The sequence below is a fragment of the Mercenaria mercenaria genome, chromosome 13 (assembly GCF_021730395.1).
Source record: "Mercenaria mercenaria strain notata chromosome 13, MADL_Memer_1, whole genome shotgun sequence".
NCBI classification, from domain to species: Eukaryota; Metazoa; Mollusca; class Bivalvia; order Venerida; family Veneridae; genus Mercenaria; species Mercenaria mercenaria.
In genome coordinates this window covers 56367680-56395476 of record NC_069373.1, presented here as the reverse complement: position 1 = coordinate 56395476, position 27797 = coordinate 56367680, and the positions used below count along the sequence as shown (strand labels likewise).

At 34.7% G+C, this 27797-nt stretch overlaps 1 protein-coding gene across 1 annotated transcript; it reads right to left on the bottom strand.

Moving 5' to 3' along the window:
* Nucleotides 1–1740: 1740 nt before the first annotated feature.
* LOC123529847 (ankyrin repeat domain-containing protein 10-like) lies at nucleotides 1741–15466 on the bottom strand. The gene is made up of 3 exons (XM_045310403.2): nucleotides 15143–15466; nucleotides 7763–7986; nucleotides 1741–5080 (listed from the first exon to the last, which is right to left on the bottom strand). Exons 1-3 carry the CDS (start codon nucleotides 15412–15414, stop codon nucleotides 4668–4670), a joined length of 909 nt encoding a protein of 302 aa, XP_045166338.1. The 5' UTR covers nucleotides 15415–15466; the 3' UTR covers nucleotides 1741–4667.
* Between the last annotated feature and the right edge of the window lie 12331 nt (nucleotides 15467–27797).

Below are 27797 nucleotides of genomic sequence, written 5' to 3'. Positions count from 1 at the left end.
GTCATCACTTGATCGGTGTCGGCGTCGGCGTCGGCGTCGGCGTCGCCTGGTTAAGTTTTATGTTTAGTTCAGCTTTTCTCCTAAACTATCAAAGCTATTGCTTTGAAACTTGGAACACTTGTTCACCATCATAAGCTGACCATGTACAGCAAGAAACATAACTCCATCCTGCATTTGCAAGATTTATGGCCCCTTTTGTAGTTAGAAAATATCAGATTTCTTGGTTAAGTTTTATGTTTAGGTCAACTTTTCTCCTAAACTATCAAAGCTATTGCTTTGAAACTTGCAACACTTGTTCACCATCGTAAGCTAACTCTGTACATCAAGAAACATAACTCCATCCTGCTTTTTGCAAGAATTATTGCCCCTTTTGGACTTAGAAAATCAGTTTTCTTGGTTAAGTTTTATGTTTAGGTCAGCTTTTCTCCTAAACTATCAAGCTATTGCTTTAAAACTTGCAACACTTGTTCACCATCATAAGCTGACCCTGTACAGCAAGAAACATAACTCCATCCTGCTTTTTGCAAGATTAATGGCCCCTTTTGGACTTAGAAAATATCAGATTTCTTGGTTAAGTTTTATGTTTAGGTCAACTTTTCTCCTAAACTATCAAAGCTATTGCTTTGAAACTTGAAACACTTGTTCATCATCATAAGCTGACCCTGTACATTAAGAAACATAACTCCATCCTGCTTTTTTCAAGAATTATTGCCCCTTTTGGACTTAGAAAATAAGTTTTCTTGGTTAGAAAATATTAGATTTATTGGTTAAGTTTTATGTTTAGGTAAGCTTTTCTCCTGAACTATTCAAGCTATTGCTTTGAAACTTGCAACAGTTGTTCATCATCATAAGCTGACTTTGTACATCAAGAAACATAACTCCATCCTGCTTTTTGCAAGAATTATGGCCCTTTTTGGACTTAGAAAATCATGGATAGGACAATTTTTCTATTATGCAAAAAAAAAATCAGATGAGCGTCAGCACCCGCAAGGCGGTGCTCTTGTTAATTATTTCAGGTGTCAACACTTTTGTTACTTTATTTAAGGCAGAGACTTCGTTAAAAGATTATCAAATCATTACACTGGTTGCAATTAACCCATGGCATGCTTTACCTTTCAACAAACGGTAATATATTTGATCTATGATCTAGGTTTTCTGGATGAATGACTTAGTCATTCCTTTTGGTTTACCAAACTTCAAATGTCTGGAATTATAACATTTCATTACGATTACAAGAAACATTTTTAAAATGTTATGAAGATTGTGTCGACAAAAATATATAACTGCTTCAGATAAACCACTTCCGAAAGTTACCGGACTTGATGCAATGTTCAGTTCAAGAATTTCAGTGAAGTCACTCGTGCTTGGTATTCGTTTAAAATTCACATACGGAAGCCTTCGAAGCCATGACCTTGAAAGAGCAGCATCCATGGTGCTTTGGCCACCAAATCCCCTTCCTTACCCCGTGTGTGCTCTGCAATATACCGTCCCGAGTGAGTCTCTCGCTCTGATTACAAGGCGTTCCGACGATCTTTTTAATTTCATTTCCAACTAATATTTTCAGCTACTTTTATTCTCGATCCTTTTCAAATTCGTTTGAGTTTCAGTATATGACACTTTTGTGTCGAATCGCCGGTAAAATCGAATTCATTCATTCTCTCTGCTATATCAATGACCGTAAAAGCCGTCATTGTAACCAGTAACATGAGCAAGGTTTACAAATGAAGGTATAAAAACACGTTTCTTTTATATTTTTAATAACTCATAAAATTAAAAATGATCACAGATTAACAATGATGAACGACTGTAAGGTAGTAAGTAACAACAATTTTACATTCAATATACAACAATATTATTTACTAACAACAACTTAACAACAATTTTACAATCAACACACACAACATATTTTTTATTATGAACAATATGCAAAGTCATTACGTGTTCACATCAACCGTGAAATCACAGTATTTTAGTGTAAGAATTACGGTTTCGAACTCATTTTCGAAAATAGTACCCCACCAGCATAATAAACCCAAATAGCAAGTAAAATTCAAGTTACATAAATTTAGAAAATATAGCTCGCTTTCAATACGCGTCAGATCCTAACAATTTAACATAAAAATCCATTTGGGTGGGAAGGGGTAATGAGTGCAGTTTTTTTGCTGCAGCCACTCTATAACGATAGTAACATGTGTTACATAACACATCAACAAGGGAGATTTCTTTATGGTAATATGATAACATCAACAACCCCTATTCTTCTTAAGAAAAAAACAGTTTAAAGTTTTTAAGACAAATGCTGTCTTTCATATGATAAATCACTATAAAACGATGACCGCTAAGTTCAATTCACCGTTCTAGAACATACATTTACGTTTTTGCCTCAGTGATTTTAAAAGGCAAAAGTTCCTGGTTTTTTTCTCAGATTTATTTCATATATCTATCTAAAATGACTTTTTTTTTTAAATCTAAATCTGAATTTCTAACTTGGATGGTGGAAGATGTCTAAAGAGAATCAAAGTCCACGAATTTAACAACAGTACATGTTACATTAAACAATTACAAAAACATTCAATACTGGCCATTGAATTTGTAATCTAAAGGACCGCTGAAAATTAAAAAAAACGTTGATCTTTTGTTAAAAAAAAATATACATTATTATATACATGTTAAGCATTTTTTTACATAAAATGTTTATGCTCTAGGAAATAAATATAATATTTTTATTCATTTATTGATGAAGCTGTGTCCGTACATCCATCCGTATGTCTGTCCGAGCGCATGATTGGTCCCTTATGTGATAGGAGGTGTGGCATAGGACAACAGAAATCCATTGTATTCATTCCGTAACCACTTAAAGTCTTTTTGTTCCTTAAGTAACAGTCTTATACCAAAACGTGGGGGCGTCCGTCCATACGTCCGACCGTGTCTTTTGTATGGAGTGTATTTTCGCATTTTTAATTATAAGTTATTGAAAACATGTCTTACGGCGCTACTTCAAAAATATATACCTATTTATAATCACTGACAAAACTTAACAAGACAAAACATGGCAAGTTCCTTACATCAAATATCTCACCATGTTTTATTTTACAATTTGTTGATGCAAAATCTCTGCAAAACAGCTAACATATCTCTACTTGTCCTTTAAGTATCAAGCAATACAACGTTCCCTATATAAAATCCTAATTTAAATAAAATTACAAGTACTAGAGGGCAAACTTGTTTTCTTCAAATCATACTGCCTAAATGACTAAGTTATAAACCTGAATAAACGTTAAGTATTAATTACCTTTTGATAAAATCGTTTCAATTACTTTCTGATTTTTAAATATCATTAAAGGTCACATTGGAAAAATTATTAAATAGATGTAATAAATGACACAACATTCTATATAACCTGAATACTTTTATTTGCCGAGGGCCAGCAATCCCGCTATTTCCTTATACCATCAACAAATCAAAACCGTTTGAAATGTTGTCAATAATGACTTTACCAAGGGTTCAAGCCATACGAATGTAATTACACTTGTCTGGTGAATAACAATTGAGTAAGACGAGAATTAAACACCTCAAATGTGCAACAACACAGCCTCGAAAATGTTACAATTGTAAAAGTTTTTTTTTCTGATGTAACAGTTTTCATTAAACATCATGAACAAAATGTTTAAATGTCAATTTACAACATATTTTCGTCCTTTGAAATATACACACACAAAAAAAATAGTTTAGACACGTTAAAGGAAATGGATCCGTATGACATTCGGCGATTTCCGCGCATTCTTCGGGAAACGCCAGAATCGTTCCCGTAGGATATAAACGGAAACTGCCGATTGCCATCACATGTCCACTAGCTTTACAAGAAAGATAGCAATATTCTTATGAATGGGCAGCTTAAAGTGTAAGTACATAAGGTTAGTTATATATTATGCGCACCGACTGACTAGTTTCACAAAAATAATCAATGTAGTAGGACAAAAAATTATCAGAGTTGTAAATTTTTTAAAAGCGACTCGAATTTGACTGCGCGTGTTTATAAAAATAACTAATGAAAACACAAACATGTATATAACCAGATATATGAAAAAATAATATATACCAGCCATAAGCTAATAGTTGTGTGTCTCTTAGAAAACAGTGTTCATCTCCATGACAGACTTGTCCTAGAAGGTTTTGCCAAGGGACGCGTGTACAATTTTCCCTTGTGCTAGTAATGTATATGGAAATAACACATGTTTCGCACTTCGTTTTCTGGCAAAATGACCGATGTCTACAGCACCCGTGACTGTGTCGAACCTCTGGATAGGAATGCTGTTTTAAGGCTCCAGACGGAACAGGGTGTGTCACTGGCTGCTATTTTCGATGTATATACAATATGTCATGCCACGCAATGTTATGTCATGCTATTAAATGTAATGCCATGCAATTTCAACATCTATGTGACATAAGCTGCATCAGTCCGAACTATGTATAAACGTTAAATTAAATAAACACTGCTAGTAAGTGTATATTGGTAACTGACGCAAGAATGTTTGCAAACACGACTCCTGGACTATCCGGACCGGGACAGATGTACTTGGCGGAGCCATACGTAAGTGATGTGTATGACGTACAACGTTTTACTACACCAACCAGAAAAAAATGTAACGAGCTTTCATAAATAAACTCTATATATTTTTAAATGACAGGCACTTTCTTTCTGGGACTTTTGGCGGTGTTATGTCAGAATGTTCCACGGATGAAAGGTCATTTAGAAACAATGAATCATCATTGACAAGTGAATTACCATCCAGTGATCCCTCTCGGTTAAACTCACGAACTCTTAAAACTCCATTCACACTATTCCGTATTTTCTTATCACTTGTTGTATTTTGGTCCATACATGATGAATTTGACTTGGTCACAGTGAAACTGTCACGTGGTATAGAAGAGGAAAGACGTATCTCTGAACCGGATGTGGTGCTTTGTACGGATGGCCATCCGTAATAATCATCAGAGGACGGTGGCGGGGCAAACTTCTTCATCTCGTTAGGATATGGTTTGACTTTTGTCGTTGAAAGACCTGGTTGATTGTTGTTGACTGAAAAGACAATGAGAGAATGCAATTCATTCCAAGATAGTGCCGAAAAACAATTCCGTACAATTATTTGACAGCTAGGAAATATAAACACCAATTTTTGTTTAATTAAGTATAAACCTATGCCCTTTTCCAAACCTCTGAACTTTTCATCTGTAATGATGGATTGACATGTTCTTAAATTTATAACTTCCTTCATGATATAAAAGATATTGAGTGATTTTTCAAATATGGAAATTTAATGTAATTAAATTTGTCAATTTTAAAAGTGGATTGGTGCACAAATTGTCGCTATACTACACTTGGAGTACTAAAATGACGGTAAATGTTTGTAAAATGATTTGTGATATCAAATAAATACAACAAAAAATGTCAGACGTATATTGTTGCTGGCAATTTTTAAAAGTTCAGCCAAGTTACTGTCAAAGACTATGCGATCTCGACAGATATGGATATCAAATAAAAAGCTGATATTCAAATCAGTAACTCATTATTTACAGTGTATGAGGTCGGAGTATCCCCAGACTTAAGATCACATCCCGACCTTCTGTACACTTTAATATAATGAGCTCGTGCTTTCGCTTTAACCTTTAGCCTGCTGGCGGCAAGTGATGCTGCCTTTACGACCAGTGCAGGCCATGATTAGCCTGCACGTCCGTGCAAGCTGATCATGGTCTGCACTGTTCGCTATTCAGTCAGTAAATTTTCATTGAACATCTCTCCGAATGACATATGGTACTGCCCAAATTGACTGATGGACCAGCATTCTAAATTTAAACAAATGAATTAAATTAGTTGTTTATGCACGTATTCCAAATTAGCAAATTAACTTCCGGTAATTGACATGTAAAATGAGTTATCATTGTTGGGGTCACATTTTATCTTTACTAAATGTAACCTGTTGTCGCCTTAATATCGCTTAAACGGTTTAGACGGGGTGGCTCGCATTTTAACATGTTAAGCTATTCCAGTCAATGAATCGCCTCGTCCGTGTTTCACAACGGAAACTTAGTACAGTTTTGGAACTAGCTTATATATTTACAAGTCTTATAAAGAAATTGGTGCACTGTTCGCTGGAGTTTAGTCTCCTCGGGGTGGGGTTTTATAACGTCAGCCCCGTGTTTCACGTTTCAAGACTTTTTGTGTTTTATTAACGACTGTGTCCGTGTTTTTGGACATCTAAAACCAGTGTATGTTCTAAAAGGCGGAAATGGGGCGCAAAAATTAAGTGTGATAAAACAAAGCTGTTCTCTCGCCAGGTATACATTTATTGCTTAGATTAATGACACTATGTCATACATGTCGCATTGTTCATAACCAGGACAACCGTACGGAATTTCTGTCTTTTCTTTCCTTACAGAAGTTACTAAAATTGACGCAATTCCACCTTTTCAAATAATACAGATATGCTATGTATCGGAATTTTACGTTGAGGTGCCAAGAAAGAATAAATGTATGAGTTTAGGTAATATTCTCAAAATTAAAGACCAATAACGTCCTTGTTTTTGAATTGTCAAAAGAAAAAGACGAACAAATTGACTGTAAACGCAATGTTATATCTGCTCTTCAGTTTGTTTTTAAATCTACTGAAACCTCTCTTTCATATTCATTTTGTACTTTCTGTATTTGTAAAATTATTGTTCCTCTGATATTCCTAGCATGAAAAGTTAAGATTTCGATAATTTCCCATGTTTAAACAAATTTTTAAAAAAGTATTATTTATGTCTTTTTTCTTCACTTTCGACAACTAATATTGTACAGATATATAGGTCAAGGCATTGCGCGGAATGATTCCCACAACAAAATTATGTAATGTTTTTAAATTTAATTACAGTTTCTTGACATTTACAACTTTCTATTGACGAATTTACATTTTCAATCTTCATAAGTGTCTATACCTGACATTTTAATTGTTCAAAATTTCAACACAGGCCCCACTGTTGAATACTGCATATTTTTGTACTCATTAAGCGCTAAAAAATGTGAGCATCCATCAAACTTTGCATAGTGAATGGAAAGCATTGTTTTTTTATTCTTAAAAAATATTCGTATTTACAATCTAAACCTGCTATTGATATTTGAATGGGTTCAAGGAGACCTGATTTGCAATAAAACGAGGCAGGTCAACCTATATTCGTGATACATAATATCTTTGCTATAAAGTATAATTAGGTTTTAATTTATTCAGAAAATATCTATGTAAATGTTCAGTTACGTCTAGTTCATTTTGTTCGTAAAATTTACAATTTTAAGGCAAAGGACATCTGTATCAAGATTTGTTCTTCATCGAATATAGTTGTTCTGGAGATTTTTTTTTCAATATTATCTCCATAAAAGAGGTTTAAGATAGTAATACCACAACGATGTATCAACTGTTGTCATGACAACAGAATTGATGCAAACACGTTATTGATGTTATGTTTATATACTACATGTGAGAATACAATTTGTTCACAGCGTCATTTTCTTTTGAAAAAGGTATTTTGCTGGCCAGTTAACTTTGTCTAAAATGCAGAATGTCGTTATTTTGCCGACTTATGTCAACTTAGAACTGCCTTGTACTTGACATAAGCCGCAACTTCATTTAAATTGTATGCAACGTTTCTATGTCTTCTGTTTCAAGGGATACCAAAAACCTTAAGGAAAAAGTGTAACATTGGCCTATTTGCTACCTTAGGAACCTACCTAGTTTTTGAACACTTAGAAGGTATCTGTAAATTTCGTAATGCCCTCGCATATACGCCTCCTGTATAGGCGTGTGTCGTTTGTTATTTCGTATTTCCACATTGGCTCCCCGCTCTGCTAGTCTTTGAACACATTCTGCGTAGCCTCGGTATGACGCTAGATGACTGGGTGTGTCACCATTTGTCGTCTGCTGATTAACGTTTGCCCCGTATTTTAGTAATAGTCTGAAATAAAAAGGTAAAATTTTTATCTAGTTTGCTCTTCAATATTCTGGTAATTTTCGTGGCGACGTCTTTGAACAGCAAGCAGGTTTTTCATATAAGGAGGTGCCCTTTTGACCCTAGCGCGTATTCGAACCTCCATGTAGTGTGGTCGACCTTTTTTTCAACTTGATAATCTCTGATTGCTATTGTTAAAACCTCATTTCATACAACTTCAGTACGACCTTTTAACCCTTAGCCTGCTGGCGGCAAGTGATTCCGCCTTTGCGACCAGTGCAGACCAAGATCAGTCTGCACATCCGTGCAGTCTGATCATGGTCTGCACTGTTCGCTATTCAGTCAGTAATTTTTCAGTGAACACCCCTTTGAATAATAAGTGGTATGGCCCAAACTGAATGATGGACCGGTCCATTTTAGATATTTAGCAAGGTAAGGGTTAAGTACATTCATCATCATAAGGCACTTCATAACTCAAGTATTATTCAACTTATTATTTTTTACATGCGCTTATTAAAATCATTGTGTTATCTGTAATTTGCAGTGGATAAATTGAACTAGAGTTCTTGAGAGCATAAATATGGCCGATAACATGCCGATCTTTAAACCGGTGGTTGGTCCGAACTCTTACATCCTGACCGCGTGACAACATCAATTATCATTACCGATTATTCAGAGACATATGTAGTTAGGCTAACCACTTGAAAGGTTTCGTTAAACCTAAAAAAAGTAATTAAGTACCAAAAAAAGCATAGATGTTTAGCATGCTAATTAGCACGCCTCTCCATTAAAAGAAGGAAACACTTCAGATGCATGTCAAAGATATTTTAGTTACAAAAATTATTTGTGGTCTCCTCTCAGCCACAATGAACGAGATTTAATTACAGTAATTGTCGTGCTAAGGTTGCTGACTTGCGTACTCCGATAAACTACATAAACACAGCAAGTACATCTCGTTCATATTATTCAACATTTATGCACTTGTTTTTCGAGAATGCAATTAACGAGCTATTGTCAACGTAAAAGAAACTTAAAATTCCTGTGCTATTTTCAGGGCTGCGCGATTTTTTCCCTTTCGATTAACCTGTGATACCAGTTTCTGACATATAGAGGTAGCCTATGTATCATACTGACTGGGCATTCATCTAGATGAACGTTATCATCTTTTTTCATTTTTTTTATAAAAGAGATAATTCTCCAAAATCATATTAATTCAGCCTGGGATTTTTATGACCTATGAAATAAAGTAAAACTTAATGTTTTGCACTTTAATCAAATAACGATAACTATTTCTTTTCTAACATATTTCTGCTTAAAGCCTTCTTAAGGGAAAAAATAATAAAAATTCATGTTATGATGTCATTTGAAAAATGTGACGTCAAATCGAAGACGTTTACGCTTAAAGAGCTGTGGGAAAAACAGCATTAACAAGCCGCCAGCAAAACTAGCATCCTATGCCTTGATCAATAACACAGCGGTTATATATTAATTGTTGTTTATTTTACTGCGGAAAAAACGGATTAATCGTAGAATAATACGCAGACTTTCTGGAATACTAAACAACTTCCTACGTAATTTCGTAATTACAGCGTTGTTTTTAGTGATGCAGGCGACACTCGTATCCAATATCTCAAATAACTTCCGGGTTCAGCAATATTATCCAATGCAAAGGATTTTCTTGATTCAATACTCATTAAATAGACCGATGTTCTTGTACACCAGAAAATACCGTATTTTACTGTTAATATATCAGAATCGTCTGCTGATTTCCTAAGATAACCGTGTTATGGTTAGCATACAGAACACATTCGCTCTTTACTATCTGTATCCCTAAGATCAACCGTGTTGTGGTTTGTAGCATACAGAACACATTCGCTCTTTACTATCTGTATCCAAATGTTGAGTGATTTCGACTGTATAGAATAAGTTCTGTATCAATTAATACTAGGTTACTTTGACATGAAATTAGCAACTTGTGTCATATACTTTGTACAAATTTAATTGCTGCCATTCTGTTTTGTTGCCATGTTTATATACATTGTATATGCCCATACGAGCATTGACCTATCAATAAAAGTTTGAAATCTAGGCTATATTGGTCAGATGTCAAGGAAGACGAATGCCGAGCGAGGTAGAAGGATTTAACAAGTAAATAACTAACCATTATTATGCTGGACACGATTGATTCTGCCTTTGCGACCAGTGAAGATCATGATCAGGCTACACGAATGCTCTATATGCTATTCACTCAGTATCTTTTTGGTAAGCACCCCTTTTACAGATAATGGTACTGTCCATATTGAAAGACGGACTAGTTTATTATAGAAATCTAGCAGGGTAAGGGTTAAGGTTACTACTGATTAAATGTGGTCAGGAGAACTGCAAACCTAAAACTGCTTCTGTGCCGGATTATAACCAAATACTTCGTAACGCATTTCTAGAGTGGGCGTCAACAACAAAAAAAATCTATTAACTTTAAATAAAGGGTATCAATTATTCTAAAAATATTACTGGATTAGCTTTTTTACATCTCAACACATGATTATGTATACAAAATGTCGTGATATAAACCCACCTACTCAATATCGATGACTAGCCAGCGAATGAATAGATAACATTTCGTCATACCCGTAATAGATGTACCGCATAAAATTTCAGTGTTATTAAAAGTATAAATAAACACAAAATCTAACGAGGGCGTAATAGGGTTTGTTGAGTTATTGACTAACGAGGGTGTAATAGGGTTTGTTGAGTTATTGACTAATGGAGGCGTAATTGGGTGACTAATAAAAAGTTAAGCCCACAATGGCCGATGCTGTTCTTTGCACAGCCCAGGTTATATACACCGCGTACGACCTTGCTCCGAAACTATTATTAAATTTGCTCTGTAACAGAAGACATACGAGGACCTACAGCCCACGAAGGGATACGCGGTTGGCTATTTATATTTGCCAAATCATGAGACCGGTAAGGGGCAAGATTAACCCGACTGTGTATAAAAATAGTTAGCTAAATTAAATACACCCTTAATATGACTAAATTCGCTTCATATCAAACTAGCTTTAAAACTAATTTTGTTCCGTAACATTAAATTTGATAAATTGGGTACCCATTCACTGAGCATTTTGAAATCAAGTAAAGTAAATTTGTAAACTAAAACAGGTCATGCAAATGATTATGGTTAATGCCCACCAAACCTATATTGATTTACAATTAACACTATAATTACTATGTAATTTATGATATTTGTGGATATAAGTTAGATAAGTTAGAATAATAATATAAAGTACGCAGGTCGATATAAAAAAGCTATTTTAAACTTATCGACCAAAGCCATTCAACATTAATTCACCGGGTGCTTTTGAATATATGGTAAATACCAAGACATTTCCCCCACAAAAAGGTATACTGTACTGTATGCGGCCAATCCATCAACGGTAATTGATTAATATGACGTCAAAAATTTTGCCCGAGAAAATAAATTGCTCCATAATTCATGCCTACCAAATTAGGTCTTCATATTCTTCATTTCGCTATACTTTGTGTCATAGTGAAAGAATATGCATGACATCATTTATCAAGATTGTTATTCGTTTAATAAATATAAATTCCTTACATGCGCATGCTGCATACATGTGTGCGTCATAAAACTGTAAACACTACACGGTTACGGAAGCATAAATTAACGTTATTTCAATAAACTGAGACTTGATTTAGTTGATTAACTATGATCTAATTAAACGCTATAAAACCCCGTCAAAGGTACTTAAACTGGCGGATACGACACTTATAACTGGTATGCGGTCAACAAACATAAATACTGAATACTACTGGATAAAAATGCGGCGACTTCTTCAATGTTACGACCACGTACATATCGATCAGTACCGGGTTTAGATTCTTAGAATTACCGCATACATTACCGCAAGTTTTTCACTTATATACTGTTGTTCTTTTCACACGTAATTACTGAAAAATAAATACAAGAAACTCTGCACCCTAATCAAATGCCCATCCAGTGTTTCATTATTACTATGTGAGTCACAAAACTATCTCTTGGATTCACCAAAATATTCGCACACATTCATGCTTGTATTTTTATGAAAAAGCTTACAAACTAATATTAGTAGTTTCTTGTGAATAAAGTATAAATCAAGTCTCTTTTGATCAATTTTACTTCTAAAAATCTGTTACAAACAGGAGAACCCGTAAATCACTGAAGTAATCAACAAAGACCTTTGCGTCAGTGTTTTGTTATTTTTTCTGATGTTAACGGATTTGTCAGGAACGATGCGGAAGTGAAATTGGATAACCAATGGAAGCAGAATCTATTCCGAGCGAAAAACATTATAGACCTTTTCTGCACTAGTTAGTTACGTCTCAGAAAAACTTGTAGCGCATGGCAATGCGTGTGGGAAGAATGGTAATTAGCCAGGAATGCGAATATATCTCCATCAATCACGTATCATTCAGGCTTTTATATCATGCAAATAAAATACAAAAACACAATATCATAAACGCAAAACAATAAACGCAGGAGCAAAAAGTTTTATAATCCATTTTTAGGAAATAATTCGGATCGCGGAAATTATTTAAACTAAGCTAAAGCTTAAAACAGTGCTGATACTTTTGGTCCTTTGTGATCATTGAGTCCATTCAATTTATGTGTAATAGAGCTCCGCTAAAGCCGGTGTTAGGGGGCTTGAGAGGTGTTGCACATTTCATTACCTCTCATGAAGAGACCCAATCAAACCGAGTCTGCTATAATTCTGCTTGGTTGCATTCTATGCTTTCCGATATTATGTCAATTCTGTTCCTTTTTTGTCGTTATATTAAAAAGGTTTAAATATCTAAATGTACCTGGGTGTTCGTCGTTATTACAGACATACGCTACCGGAAGTGACTACACTAAACACAAATAATTCTTTCGTGCAGACGCCGCAGGGATGCAACCTTAGCAGACGTAAATCAGATGCGGAAGAAACCTTGAGCAGACGACAATAAGATAAAAGAATCTGCAGGTAATTTCAGAGGAAAATAACAGTTCAGTTGATGTTTCTTTATTGCTGTTTATTCCGATCAGCCGTCTGCAACAACAACGGTTCTGTCACCATCATAAGGAAGTAACGTCATGTTAAGGAAATGGTACAGTATTGGTTTTTAATGGGAGGCGAACTGTTTATAGACTGTAGCCAACTCATTAATCTGTTACAAAACATATATGTGCGGTAAGCTTTTCTCAGCTAACTGCATTCAATCTTTTATTTCCGCGTTCATAAAACAGATATGTTATTTAGGCCAACGGGCATAATTACGACGCTCTTATATTAACTGTCAGGTAATGTAGAAATAATGATATCAAGGACATAGAAAGTAAATATTAAGGTTACTGTGTCGTCAGCTCATCTAACACAACATTAAATTGAGATTCTTAATTCCGTCTTTTCCAAGCTGTTGAAAGGATGATGTAAACTTAAGGCCGAAGACATAATGTGAAATTTAACGGGGTAACTCAAGAGGGTTGTTACATATTCTATTTTTGATGCTTTCTGACTGTCAGTGAATTATAGCTCGAATTTTGACATCCAGTACCTGACCAAATAAATTTTTCACCAGAATGGAACATTAAATACACCTCAAAAATATGTTTAAATGCGACGTGTTTTCTATTTTAAATAACACCATCATTTAAGAATCTTTAAAAGCATTTTCGTCTGTACGGCAAGCGTAATACGAATAGAATAATTTTTAGCCTATTTCATCATTAATAAAGCGCAAAAAACAAATTCAACTGTCAAGTCAAATGTCACCAAATACTTGGGGAAAAAAATGCAAATAAGACAATATATCACTGCTTGTAATTCTGTATAAAAACTTATTTTTGTTGATATTAACTTCATACCTTTAGTATTTTTGCGGCTATTGATATTTTCTTTTTTATCGTTATTTACTCCTACAACAAGGGTGATGTTTACGTCAAGCGAAGTTTACGTGATGCATTACAGAAATGTCTCAAAAAGTGCACATGGGCGTTTTTTCCCAAATATACGTAATTTGTCACATGTTGTTAATATTGCTCGGTTCACTGCCGAATAAATTACCATTATGCATATCATCAAGAATGGTGATATTATTCGAATACACGCTACGTATTTCATTTTATCACGCCGCACCCGCCCTACACGTACCTAGGGATCGTGTTGCGTCAGTCGTCCCGTCCCCTAATTATCCTGCTACTTTAACAGGCTTGTGCAAAGACTAATTCCCGGACTGGACTAACCAGAGGAGTACTACGAATGCATTACACGAACTGTAAGAAAAGCCGCAGTTTCTACGATATTCTTTTTTCCGATAGTTCTTCGGAATATTGCATTATAATACCGTGTTTAGGACTGCATTTACAACAAGATAATTACCTTTAGGATCTTGTACGATCAATTTAGATAATAAGATATCATGCTAAAATCTTGAATAATTAAATTTAAATGACAGAATTTACAGATATCTTTGCTAGTAGCAATTACACTAATATGAAAAGTTACAAAAATTGGTATAAAATTAAAACTGTCTCATTATTTTAGTTTTTTTTTCCAAGACTGAATTACATTCCAATATCTAATATAATAGTTCAGGAAATATCGTAATTTCCGCTAGGTTAAGAGTCGCATCCTGTGCGGCATATTAATGCAAATATAAATAATTCGGCCGAATCGTCAACAACCCATTGCACGTTATTGCATAACTCAGACAGGTATAAGCTCATAGAGTGAGGCACTTACTAACATTACTGGAAGCAGATAGCATCATCCAGTATTTGAGCCACACAATGAGAAAACCAACATAGTGCGTTTGCGATCAGCATGGATCCAGACCAGCCTGCGCATCCGCGCAGTCTGGTCAGGATCCATGCTGTTCGCTAATGGTTTCTCTAATTGCAATATGCTTTGAAAGCGAACAGCATGGATCCTGACGCGCAGGCTGGTCTGGATCCATGCTGGTCGCAAACGCACTATGTTGGTTTTCACATGGTACGGATCATTTGTCTTACTACATACATCATTACCATAAAAACTACAAAATGATTTTTCAATATTTTTTTTCTCTTTATAATACTACTTTGATATGAAATTATTTAAAACATATATAAAGAACACACACTTACATGAGTATATCGACATGATTATGATCTGCGCTTGCGTGGAGAGGAGTCGCACCCCATGCCGTGCTCATGTTAACATCCGCCCCATGCAGTAAAAGTAGATGCACAATATCTAAATAACCGCGACAACACGACCAAAATAAAGCCGTTCCGTCTTTCTTTGAAGATTGTCTATCTAAATAAGTATATCTCTTTTGCAGTAAAATCCGTTTTGCAGTGTCCTGATCACCATTTTTAATTGCTTCCAATAGAGTAATAGCCATACTTCCATGCATGTCTCTAATGTGAAATTGTTTGAACCGCGACAGCCAGTTTTACACTATGATAGTAGTTTTACTATCGGGCGCTTTTATTGGTTACAAGCTATATGACTCCAGCCAATCGCTGCGTTCCGGATGTCGATATTCATTGGTTTTCTATTCAATATTAGGTCACACAGGTAGATAAATGTAAACAATAATACGATATATGAATAATCAAAAGATGTTATCGGAATTTGGTTATTAGTACGGTTGAACTTACATTAAAGGGCTTAAATAGTAGGGGAAGTAGATCTACGTGCATTATTTAATGCGCTAGGATATATTTAGTACTAAAAGTTGATTTTATGGTAAACCATTCACTAATTTTTTTATAGTCTTTTCTATTACTTACTCGTTTAAAAATTTATACTAGGATTGATAACCAATCACATTTAAGAATGAAAACACCTATTTTACCAGGATAGGATTGAGAACTACAATGTTCTTTGTGCCAACTAAATAAGCTTATTACATTGGATAAAATATTTGCATGTGCTGCACGCCCGTTTGTCAGTTTGTTGTTGTTGTTTTTATAAAATACTTTACATATTTTTAATGACTGAATAAGTAAACAAACAAACACACACACTCGCACAAACACACACATGAAAGGAGATAAAAATGATTAAAAAAACGAAATGTGCAAAACATACTCTGTGTGGGTTTTTTTTTTTTTTTTAATTTATATGTATAGTTTTTACACTACACACAAGGTAAAGATTTTTTCTTAATAAAAAAAGTGTATTAAAATATACTATACTGACAACCTACGGATAATTAATGGTTAGGCTATTCAACAAACTTTAATTGAATAATAACAGGAAAGATTTTTTTTTAAATTATAAAAAAAATCTTAAAAAGTAACTTGTTCAAGGTTTGCATGAACACTTTTGAAAATATCCATTTACATATTATATAACTTACTTTGAGAAATAACGAAACAAGTTAAAATCTCTATCAAATAGTTGTAAAGACCCATATAGAATATGAGCCGCGCCATGAGAAAACCAATATAGTGCATTTGCGACCAGCGTGGATCCAGACCAGCCTGCGCATCCGCGCAGTCTGGTCAGGATCCATGCTGTTCGCTAACGGTTTCTCTAATTGCAATAGGCTTTGAAAGCGAACAGCATGGATCCTTACCAGACTGCGCGGATACGCAGGCTGGTCTGGATCCATGCTGGTCGCAAGCGCACTATGTTGGTTTTCTCATGGTGCGGCTCATATATTGATTGTGATGGAATCCTCTAAACTGCATATCGGTAAGTTTACACCAAAATGCCTGTTTTACATTTTACATACAAAATGCAGCTTTTTAAAACATAGTTTGACTTCATTTTATCGTCCCCTTCTAAAAGGATAATGATAATAATAATAATAATAATAATAATAGTAGTAAAAAAAAGTAATAATAACTGTAACATAAAACTTAGGCCATTTATAAGGCAATAAGCATAATTATTTTACGTGTTTTAAGTTAATGTCCAAACTTGTAACTTCTTGTAAACGGATTGAAAATCAATTTGTATCTCTGAACACTAATTAATGATCAGAACTAAAGACCATACATGTCAATATCTGGCCGTTCTGTACCGCATCCACACGCACTTGAGTCAATTAACAAGTCGGCGGCAATAGCGGCTAACTCGGCCGTAAACTTGAACTTCGATATATGAGCCGTGCCATGGGAAAACCAAGATAGTGGGTATGCGACCAGCATGGATCCAGACCAGCCTGCGCATCCGCGCAGTCTGGTCAGGATCCATGCTGTTCGCTAACAGTTTCTTCTATTCCAATAGGCTTTAAAAGCGAACAGCATGGAGCCTAACCAGACTGCGCGGATGCGCAGGCTGGTCTGGATCCATGCTGGTCGCAAACCCACTATGTTGATTTTCTCATGGCACGGCTCATATGGTAGTTTTCTTGATTGTTTGTTTGATTTGGGTTTAACGCCGTTTTTCAACTGTATTTCAGTTATGTAACGGCGGGAAGTTAACCTAACCAGTGTTCCTGGGTTCTGTAACAGTACAAACCTGTTCTCCACAAGTAACTGCCAACTTCCCCACATGAATCAGAGGTGGAGGACGAATGCTATCAGACACAATGTCTTTAATCAAATCACACGCCCCGCCTGGGGATCGAACTCGCGACCTCTCGATCCGTAGATCTGCGCATTCCCTACTGAGCTAAGCGGACAGATTTTAATTGTTATTTATATATTAGAATATTTTTTTTTTATTTTGATGTTGATCTTTATAGTCGCTATCGGGCACCATACACTATCAGGAGGGACAACCCACGTGACTTTTTGGAACCGCATACACTGCGAAAATCATCCGATTCGTGCAACATTCTTATCACTTGGATCAAGATCGTTGTCATAAAACGTCTGCCACACATTTTCAGTACTTCCTTGAAACACTTCGCATGAATCCGGAAGTGTGCGCCTAACCTACATTGTTAGTCTTGGAAAAAAATGTTTCAGAAATGTATTGTGATTGTCTGGCAAACGCTTTGTGCGGAGGAACGCTCTATTTTCCTGGGCTTTTACGCGTTATCCTTCAAATATAAATAATAAACAAAGTTCATTTCAAGAAATAAAGGACTTAAGCCATTATAATGTACCTCGTTCACAACCGTATTACAACATTATATAAGATCAAACATATGTATACATACTTTTCCTCTTTGCTAATTTTATGTTAGTTTATATTAATTGATTTCCTACGGTTCTTTATTCAGTTTATTTAACTTGTACTATTTCTTTTCTTTTTTTTTAATCTATCCCTTTACTTATTTAGGTTTAGCTTAAGGTTATTCTTTATAGGTTGACCTCGCAGAAAGTTACTAGTCGTCCTTAATTCCTCTAAAAACATTTTGAGTCACCCACATTTATAGTGCAGTCGTGGCCTCATCAAGACTCGAACCCGCGACCTAGAGTTTGATAGGCCGGCGCTTTATCCTTGTTTTCTTTTTGGCTGTACTGACTATCAGGCTGCTCACTTTTTTTTGTTTTTCTTATTGCAGTTGTTAGATAGACAAATTCTGATGCAATGTTCAGGAAGTGTTGACGGTAATATGGTCTTTTGTGTTTGTGGATAACGTGCAAACAAAAAGGGTAAATGCATTAAGAACGCACTTCATGAGGATACTCAGAAGGAATTAGACACTCCTGTATTACGAAACTATTCGAATATGAGCCCCGAACGTTCCGCAAACCACTGAGAAACCTATACAGTTATAGGACAAGGGTAGAGAGGGAATTTCTCCTAGATTGCTAAAATGATGCATGTAATTAATATTAGCCCCCAAGTCAATAAAATGGACATTTAAACTCAGCAGTGGGGCTATAAATTACAACAGTGGTCAAATCTGGACAGTGTGTGAAATGATAAGAAGGAATGTGTAAAACATGTAAAACCACAACATTGTGATACCATACAGCATAAAATGGCATAGCTCATGAATTTGAAACAACTCTGTTCAAGCATCAGTAAAGTCATTAAAAAAATGAAACAAAAACTTGTGAATTAAAATATATTTAACGTGTAAACTAAAAAATTTGAAGTAGACAGTCATACAGAAAAGTACTTGTAGCTTAAAACTTTTTATACAGATTCAAGTGTAACTCAGATATTGAATCAATTATTTTTGAGCTCTGAAATTACGAAAAAAGGAAACATGTAACTGTAGTTACTTAAACAAGTCATTTTTGTTATAAGTGTGCACAGTTAACAAACTGATTTAACATTAGAACACATAAAAGGAAGTGTCTAAGGGTACGGATCCATACCTCTAGACAATCCTGTTTGGGGTTTTCTAGGGGTACGGACCTCCATTTTTTTAGAGATTCAGGGTTACTTACATAGATTTTGTTGAAAATGAAATAACAAATAAGAATTAACCAGTGTTCAATTAAAACTTGGATCTAAATGGTTTACAGATACCAGCGTTCACCTGATTGTTTACCTTCTCTTTCAAAACCTAAATAACAAAGGAACACCAAATTAATACACTGTTCCTTCCTGATTATAAACTGTTGAAACAGACTAATGTCAAAAAAGGGCTAAACTGGGCTAAAGTCCTTGTCCTAGTTATGAAGTCTTGCCTACATAATTATGTAGACTATGATGGTAAACAAGTGGTCAAAGTTTCAAAGCCATATGACAAAGAGTTTAGGCAAAATATGGACTATTATAAAAAAATTAACTGATTTCCAAGTCCAAAAAATGCCATAATTCAGCCAAAATAGTTGACAGAGTTATGTACTTTTGCCTACAGATTGAAATCATGATGATATTAAATAAGTGTTCAAACTTTCAAAGCCACGTGTCAAATAGTTTTGACAAAACGCTGACTTGTCCGAAAAACTGAACTGATTTCCAAGTTTAAAAAAGGCCATAATACAGCCAAAATAGTTGTCAGATTTATGTACTCTTGCGTACAGATGGAAATCATGATGATAAGCAAATGTTCAATGTTTAAAAGCCATAATATATGTCAAATAATTTTGACAAAACATAGACTTGTACAAAAATTGAACCAATTTTCAAAAAAGGGCCAAAATTCAGCCAAAATATTTGTCAGAGTTATGTACTCTTGTCTACAGATAGAGGTTGCTATGATAAACAGGTGATAAAAGTTTCAAAGCCATATGTCAAACTCGTTATACAAAATATGAACTGGTACGAAAAACTTAATCAAGAATTTCAAGTCAAAAGGGGTCATAATTCAGCCAAAATCCTTGATGGAGCTATGTACTCGTGCCTATAACTGGACATGGTGATGGTAAACAAGTGTTGAAAGTTTCAAAGCTTTATCTCAAAAGACTGTCAAAATAGGGACTGTTTTGAACAACTTAATCAAGGTGTGACGCCGACGCTGAGTTGAGTAGGATAGATCTACTCATTCTTCGAATAGTTGAGCTAATAGGCATAATAATATGCAATTATTTATTTGTTATTTAGCAAGAGATAATAATAATAGACAAGGAACTGATTGTTTAATAATCCATTAACCGTCATTAAGTAAAAGAAACTGTTTGTGAAAACGTCTCTTGTATCTCGTAACGGCTACCAAATGTATGGGAAACATAAATACCATATGGGTTAATTATCATTAAAAATAGTTTTTACACAACATATTTAACATTATTTTGTTTATTTAACATTATTTTGTTTAATCTTTATATTTTTTCTGCCAGTTCGAATCCTCGTGATTTATTTGGTGATTTAAATTGTGTTTCTTGGTTACTTACATTTTGAAAGATAGGGTGAACATTGTTATCTGTAAAGCATTAATAGATCCAAGTTTAAGGTGAATACTGATGAAGTCTTTTTTGTTATTTCATTTTCAACAAAATTTGAAATGTAAATGATCCTTAATCTCTAAAAATCAGAGGTTCCTACCCGGCCTAGAAAACCCCTTACAGGCTTGTCTAAAGGTTCGGAGCATAGGTATTATGAATTATTGTCAGGTAGAGTCGACAAAAAGTAATATTCTGTATTAGTAAATTCAAAAGACCTTTAAATATTGTACATAATGTTAAAATATAAATTGAATATTAAAGTACTTATGTTATTTCTTCACTAAATGTGCATGCAGTTTTATAGAAAAAAGGGGAAATATATATGTGTACTAAATATAACATTAGCATATTTAATTTTGAAAAGAGGCAGTGCGAAAATATATCATTATTATACACTGGCCATGCATTCCCTTTTAGTCTGCAGCATTGACGATTTAAACAACGGAAAGGTTACAAAATGCGCCAAGACGCACCATTTTACATTTAGAAATTAACTTTGTATCTATAATGGATTAATTCTACAGGGAGCATGCTCCCAAACCCTCCTAAGACAGTGTCTTACACTTCCATTTTGGCCTAGCTACGCCCATTAATTATGAATTTCGTCAGATAGCACCATATTTTGCATTTAGAATGTAAAAATCTTCCGGGGGAGCATGACTGCCCCCCCCCCCCCACTCCCCAACCAAACACCCTAGTACAATGCCTTACACTTCCATTTTGTCCCTGCTACGCATTTGACACTGGTGTACTTTCTATAAGGTACAGTAGTTCCCCTGGGTCTACACTTCATGAAAAAGTTTAAAGGTCCAGTTACACACACACAAAAAAATGCACCGCTTTGCCTCTATGATGCCCAGTTTTTCCCGAACCCTTTAGGTCAGTGGCTTACACTTCCATTTTGACCTAGCTAAACCCCAGAATTATGAATTTTGCAAAAATACATTTTGCATCTAATTTGTGCAATTTTTACGTGTGAGCATGCCCCAGAACTCACAGGACAGTGGCATACACTTCAATTTTAGCCTAGCAACGCCCCTGAATTATGAACTTCACCAAAACACATCATGTCTTATCTAGAACGTATTTTTTCAGGGGTAACATCACCCCATCCCCCTTAGAACAGTGACTCATACTTCCATTATGGCCCAGCTACGCCTTTGACACTGGTGTACTTTCTAAATTGTACAATAGCTCCCCGGGTGTACACTTCATTTTGAAAAATGAAAAACATTAAAGTCCAGATATAAACCAAAAAGCACCATTTTGCATCTATAATATGAAAAATTTCTGTGGAAGCATGCCATACCCTCCTTGGACAGTGCCCTACAATTCCATTTTAGCCTAACTACGCCCCTGAATTATAAATTTCAAGCTTTAGGTCTTGTGATTCAAAGTTGCATTCATATAATAGTATTATGAAATATTGCCATTTACATTATATTTTATCACAAGTTACAATATAAAATGATTACATTGTTTATTCATAATTTCATTATGTAAAACAGTTTCAATAAAGATTTTTAATAAAACACATCTCAAAATAAAACAACTATTGGGTTATCACATTCATTCTTGTTGTGAGACACAAAATTTAACCTTTTGACTAAAGTTTTACAATCATTGAACATGTTCTAAAATTCTCAAACCACCATTAGAACTGATTCCAAGCTTATCAAATTGGTCAATGCCATTAATTCACATTATCTGACTCTTAATGGGACATCATGCTGACAAGATAACAGGCCTGAAAGTTCCAAATCAAAATTGATTCTCCAGCTACCCCTTGTCCTATAACTGTATAAGGAAGTGGGAGTAATTATTTATAATTACTAATGTCCACACACGTGTAAATCGTAACGCGCGGGAATCAAACTTAAAGCAGAGCGGAAAGCTGCTAAAAATGTTAATGATCAAATCGAAAAAACGACGCCATTTATAAAGTTGCTATAATTTTTACATACAGTATTTCTTACATACATACATATATACAAACATACATAAACTGATAAAAACATTCAAGGATAAATACCAAATCTTAAGTAGAGAAATAAACATATATCATATTGAGGTCATATTTTATGTGTGGAGAAATGGACGAGTATACTATCATACGTTGTACATATTATACAGGTCATATACAGCACCAAAAAACCCTGAGAAACTTTTCACAATTAATTTATACATGCATTAAGACATATTCTTTTACACAGTCTTAATGATTTATATGAATTGCGGAAAACAGTTCTGATATTTCTGTTACTTTTTTTCTCTGCAAACCTCCGAAAACGCCTAGTGACGTCAATTTTTGATTAAGTTTTTTTTCTGATATATGTCTTTTCAAGTCTTAGCATTTTACATTCTCATTCCCAAGAGGTTTGACATGAACCCAAAAAGGATTGTGGTCTTTAGAACTGTGTAACTGGCGACTTTCGTGCGGAATAATATAAAATGCAGAATGCGTAACACTGGACAATAAGACAACATTGCTTATTATAATGATCATGTTATTTTTTATATTAGCTATATAACATTTTTTCTCTATAATAACGATTATTCTTTTTTATTATATTAACTTATTATTACTAATAAACAAGTTTGTAATACGCCGCTAAAATGAAGATACTCATATGTAATTGTGTATATAGTTTGGAGTTTTGGTAAATATCTCAAAATATGATTTTTCGATCTAATAACGCAGATAACACAGGCCTGCTCGGGTGATATGGGATATTGCCAACCTTCCAAAATAGTAAGAGTTATTACTTTTCTCGGGTTGACAATATCCAACATTACCCTTACAGGCGTGTGTTATTTATATATTGTGTTATTTATATATTATAGGGATAACACGTATTTTCCTGCAGAATCCCGTGAAATTCGTTCTTACCCGAACGCGTGACTCATTCGGATTTTTTGAAATCGAATCATCATAATGAAATATGGCATTGAATTTCAGAAAATTGCGGAACATGGGGTGGCCATTTTGGAAGTTTTCAGAATCAATGCATGTAGAGACTTTGAATTCGAACAGGTCTGAGACCCTGTCCTGTACTAATCTGTGTGACCAACATGGTACTAATAGCCTTCGTTTATTTATTTATTTAAATATGTTCTATTTCTTTATTTATATAAAAATTCGAAATATATGTATGAGAAATGTTATAATAACAGATATTATATACGAAACTATCTTTACCCATAAATATGATTGGAGACTCTAAAACTGACCTTATACGACCACCGGTGTTAACCACTGAGAGACAGATAGAAGCTAGAAATTTCTTAAAGTTATATACGCAATGTAAAAGACTACTATAATGTTCCCTGCTGTTGTCTAGATTCCATTACTTCTAATGATAGTGTTTTCTTGACCCTTAGCAAAGGTCATCTTTACCTTGCTGCATTCAGTAGGTAAAGTGCAGAAAAATGTTGTTTTCAAGTTCGTCTTGCTTAATCAATATCATCATTAATGACTAGAAATCAGGTGCGTTGAATGACAAATAATCAGCAGATCAAAACATTAACAAATCCTACTGCCTCATGCGTACTGCCGACGACAAACATTGGACAATTTCTCGTTCAAAATAATTATTGGCGCATTGCCATTTAATCATTCGCTAAACCTCTTAAAGATATAACGCAAATATTTCAATGAAAACTTGAGATAAAAGTGGATTTATCATGTCCTGAATAACAAACCAGAAGTAAATATAATTGGCACAGTTTACGGATTTATATATCTTAAGGAAACTCATTGATAAAAGTCTCTTCAAACTTAAAAAAGTGCACTGGATTACACGACAAAATACTCACTGACCTTTAAATTAATGTAAAATTTGGTTATTCAGTGCAAGTAGCGATTTTGTTGATTCTAAGAATTATTTAATTATTCCACATTTAATGCAAAGAGGAAACATTTACGCATAAATGAACCGCTCTGTATAAGTATTTCTCGATTACGTCTGGTTTCTCGACAGGGGCGCCCTTGACCAAGTGGTTAAGGTCGCCGACTTTAAATCACGTCCTCACCGATGTGGGTTTGAACCTTGATGGGCGTGTAGAATTCTGTACGAGAGGGAGCCATCCTCCTGGCTTACGGGAGGTGCCCACCCCTGTCTAAAGCAATGCCCGGATGGACCTCTTGAGCCTTCCTTCACCACGGAGAGATGGAAATATCTCAGTATTAGCTAAATTGTATTTGGCGTGATTCTAGACCCAACAAAAACACGTCATACCTGTGACGTCATACCTATGATGAGTTGAGAGTTTCCTCCGCTTATAAATATGCAATTCGTAAAAAAAACCATTAAAATAAAATATAGACATCATTGTCAATTTCATATGTGTAACATGACTACTATATTTGATTGTCATTTCTTAAGTTCAAAACGTGTGGTCCTGTTACACGGGTTTTATTATGGCTTCTTTTCTGTTAAAAATGGATCACTCATGATAATGCCTTGTCGGACTGAGATCTGGTGTATATTTCATATTTTGGTTTTTAAACGAAATGAGACAACCAGGACAAAACAAAAACATAGTGAACACAGTCGGACACCAACTGCATAACACCACTGGGGATTTTTTCAAACCACTTAGTTGTGCATAAAAAATCCCCAAGTTCAAAAGTCAAAGGACAATGAAAAAGAAAAAAAAACAGTCTCCACTAGATGAATCCAACACAATAACCAGGACACAGAAATATTCATGCAAATATATTAGAACTGAACCAAATGCGTGTATTATAGTGCGCATGTACTCAATGATATTTCACAAGGGAGAGTAACAGGAGAAGAAAAGGAACAATAAGACAGAAAGTAATCTTGAAGGCAGCTCAGTCCAATCGGATTTAGAACATGTAGTCTACCACTTTTCCCGGAAACACTTAAAAGATTAAAACGTAGCGTTAGACTGTAGAAGTCTGGGCCTTTATTTATCGATGTTTGTGTGTGTGTGTGTGTGTGATGTGCACGTCTGCGTGCTGTAGGTTTCGTTTTGGGGAGGCTGCGATTTTGATACGTGGCATTCCCTGTTTGATATTTGTCTTTGTTTTTTAAATATATTAAAATGCTAATTTGTTTATTTTTTGCTCTGTTATTGTTGAATTAGCACATATTTTATTGAAACGGTGCTTGAATGTACATTATGAATCTTAAACAGCTCAATATTACTTCTCTGAAGAAAACATTTTACAATTGTATCGAAATTTTCAAAATTTAAAGTAAACATTGTCATTTATAGAAAATTACATTTATTACCGGAAGTAGTTCAAGAGCTTGATTTTATCTGGACACTTTAGCTGGACATTATAAGACGCTTATACCACCGTGAGTCATAATTACATTGACTTATCGAAAAAGGCAAAGACCTTATGACGTAGGTTAGCATGAGGATTTATTTTTCTGTTTGCTTGGGCATTTGTTTGGGATCAAAATGATTCCGCTCGCTTGTTGAAACATGCTAAAGTACTTCATTTGTTCATTAAATGAGCCGCACCATGAGAAAACCAACATAGTGCGTTTGCGACCAGCATGGATCCAAACCAGCCTACGCAGTATGGTCAGGATCCGTGCTGCTCGCTTTCAACGCCTATTGCAATTAGAAAAGCCGTTAGCGAACAGCATGATCCTGACTAGACTGCACCTAGATCCATATGCTGGTCGCAAAGCCACTATGTTGGTTTTCTCACGGTGCGGCACAAATGTCAATGACTTTAACACTTCTAATGTAAAAAATATGGGGGATAAAAAGCTCTTAACCATTGAGCCAATTATATCTGGTTATGGTTATATATAGACTATTCTGTCGTTCTGTGGCTTTATGAAAATGCTTATCACTCATGTTTTCACTGATTCATTTAATTATGCTAATAATGAATCTATTTATTCACAAAGAAGAATATCGTTCCAATCCGTAGGCATCATGTTCGTTTTAATATCTTTTAGTCAATGTTATGAAAATAAATAAATTAAGGTAATGTAAGAAAAATTTGTATGAGAATAAGATATCCATCTACTTAAAAACTCCACAATAAAGTAAAAAATGGAATGAACTACGCCCAAAGTTATGATGAAAAATTTTAATTTCTTCATTTAAACACGCTTTGATGCACACTTTATACGCCTCATGCAGAAAAAAAAGAATTTAAAAAAAAACATATTTGATACTAGCATTTGTGTAAACACCTGTGAAGAAAGTTGGCTTTATGGATCATTTCAAGAGCTTATAAGACGCTTTACTCATTTCGAACAGAACAGATACTTTCACGTCTTTGCTCTCCTCCTTCCCCAAACACCAGTGTCCGCCCCTTTCTGTACCCCATCGTCATCTTTTCATATCTTGCAAAATAGCTAGAATGTACATGTTGTTGGATTTTTGAACCGACCAGTCTCCTATACATTTCCACTACTTTCTATTTGTGACGACGTTTGTCTTTGACTGCGTTGGTTGGGCTCTCTGCTTCCGGAAAGTCTACCATTTACTTTTAATTTTCATACAATAGTGTAATGTACTATTTTTAAATAGTCTCTTGTAATTCTTTATAGAATGGCCATTTACTTGTATGATATGTGTGATTTTTATTGTTTGTATATGTGTATAAAATGTAAATGGATGAGACTCTAATAAAATAAAATAAAATAAATATACATAGCTTATATGATATAATGAGGCATATTATTCATATATGTAATGCCAAAAATGAAAACAAATATGAAATCGTATTTGAACACAACAGCAAAAAAAAAGTAAGTAGAAGCCAAACGCGATCTTTAAGAAGACAGAAATGGTAATTCACTACGTTACGAATTCACTGGTGCCTTAGAAAGTGTAAGAGTCGCTTTAATGTATTCAAGGAAAGCTTATTTAAAGCTTCCTTTCTGTATATCAATATAAATTAAAAAAAAGACTACGTTTACATGCCAAAGACGGTTATCTTTGTCTTTATTTAATATACGAACTTAGACCTCCAAAGCTATCACACAAGATATGGCCAATCATTCACCACATACTTTTATAAAAATCAATCATTTACTCGTTTACCCAA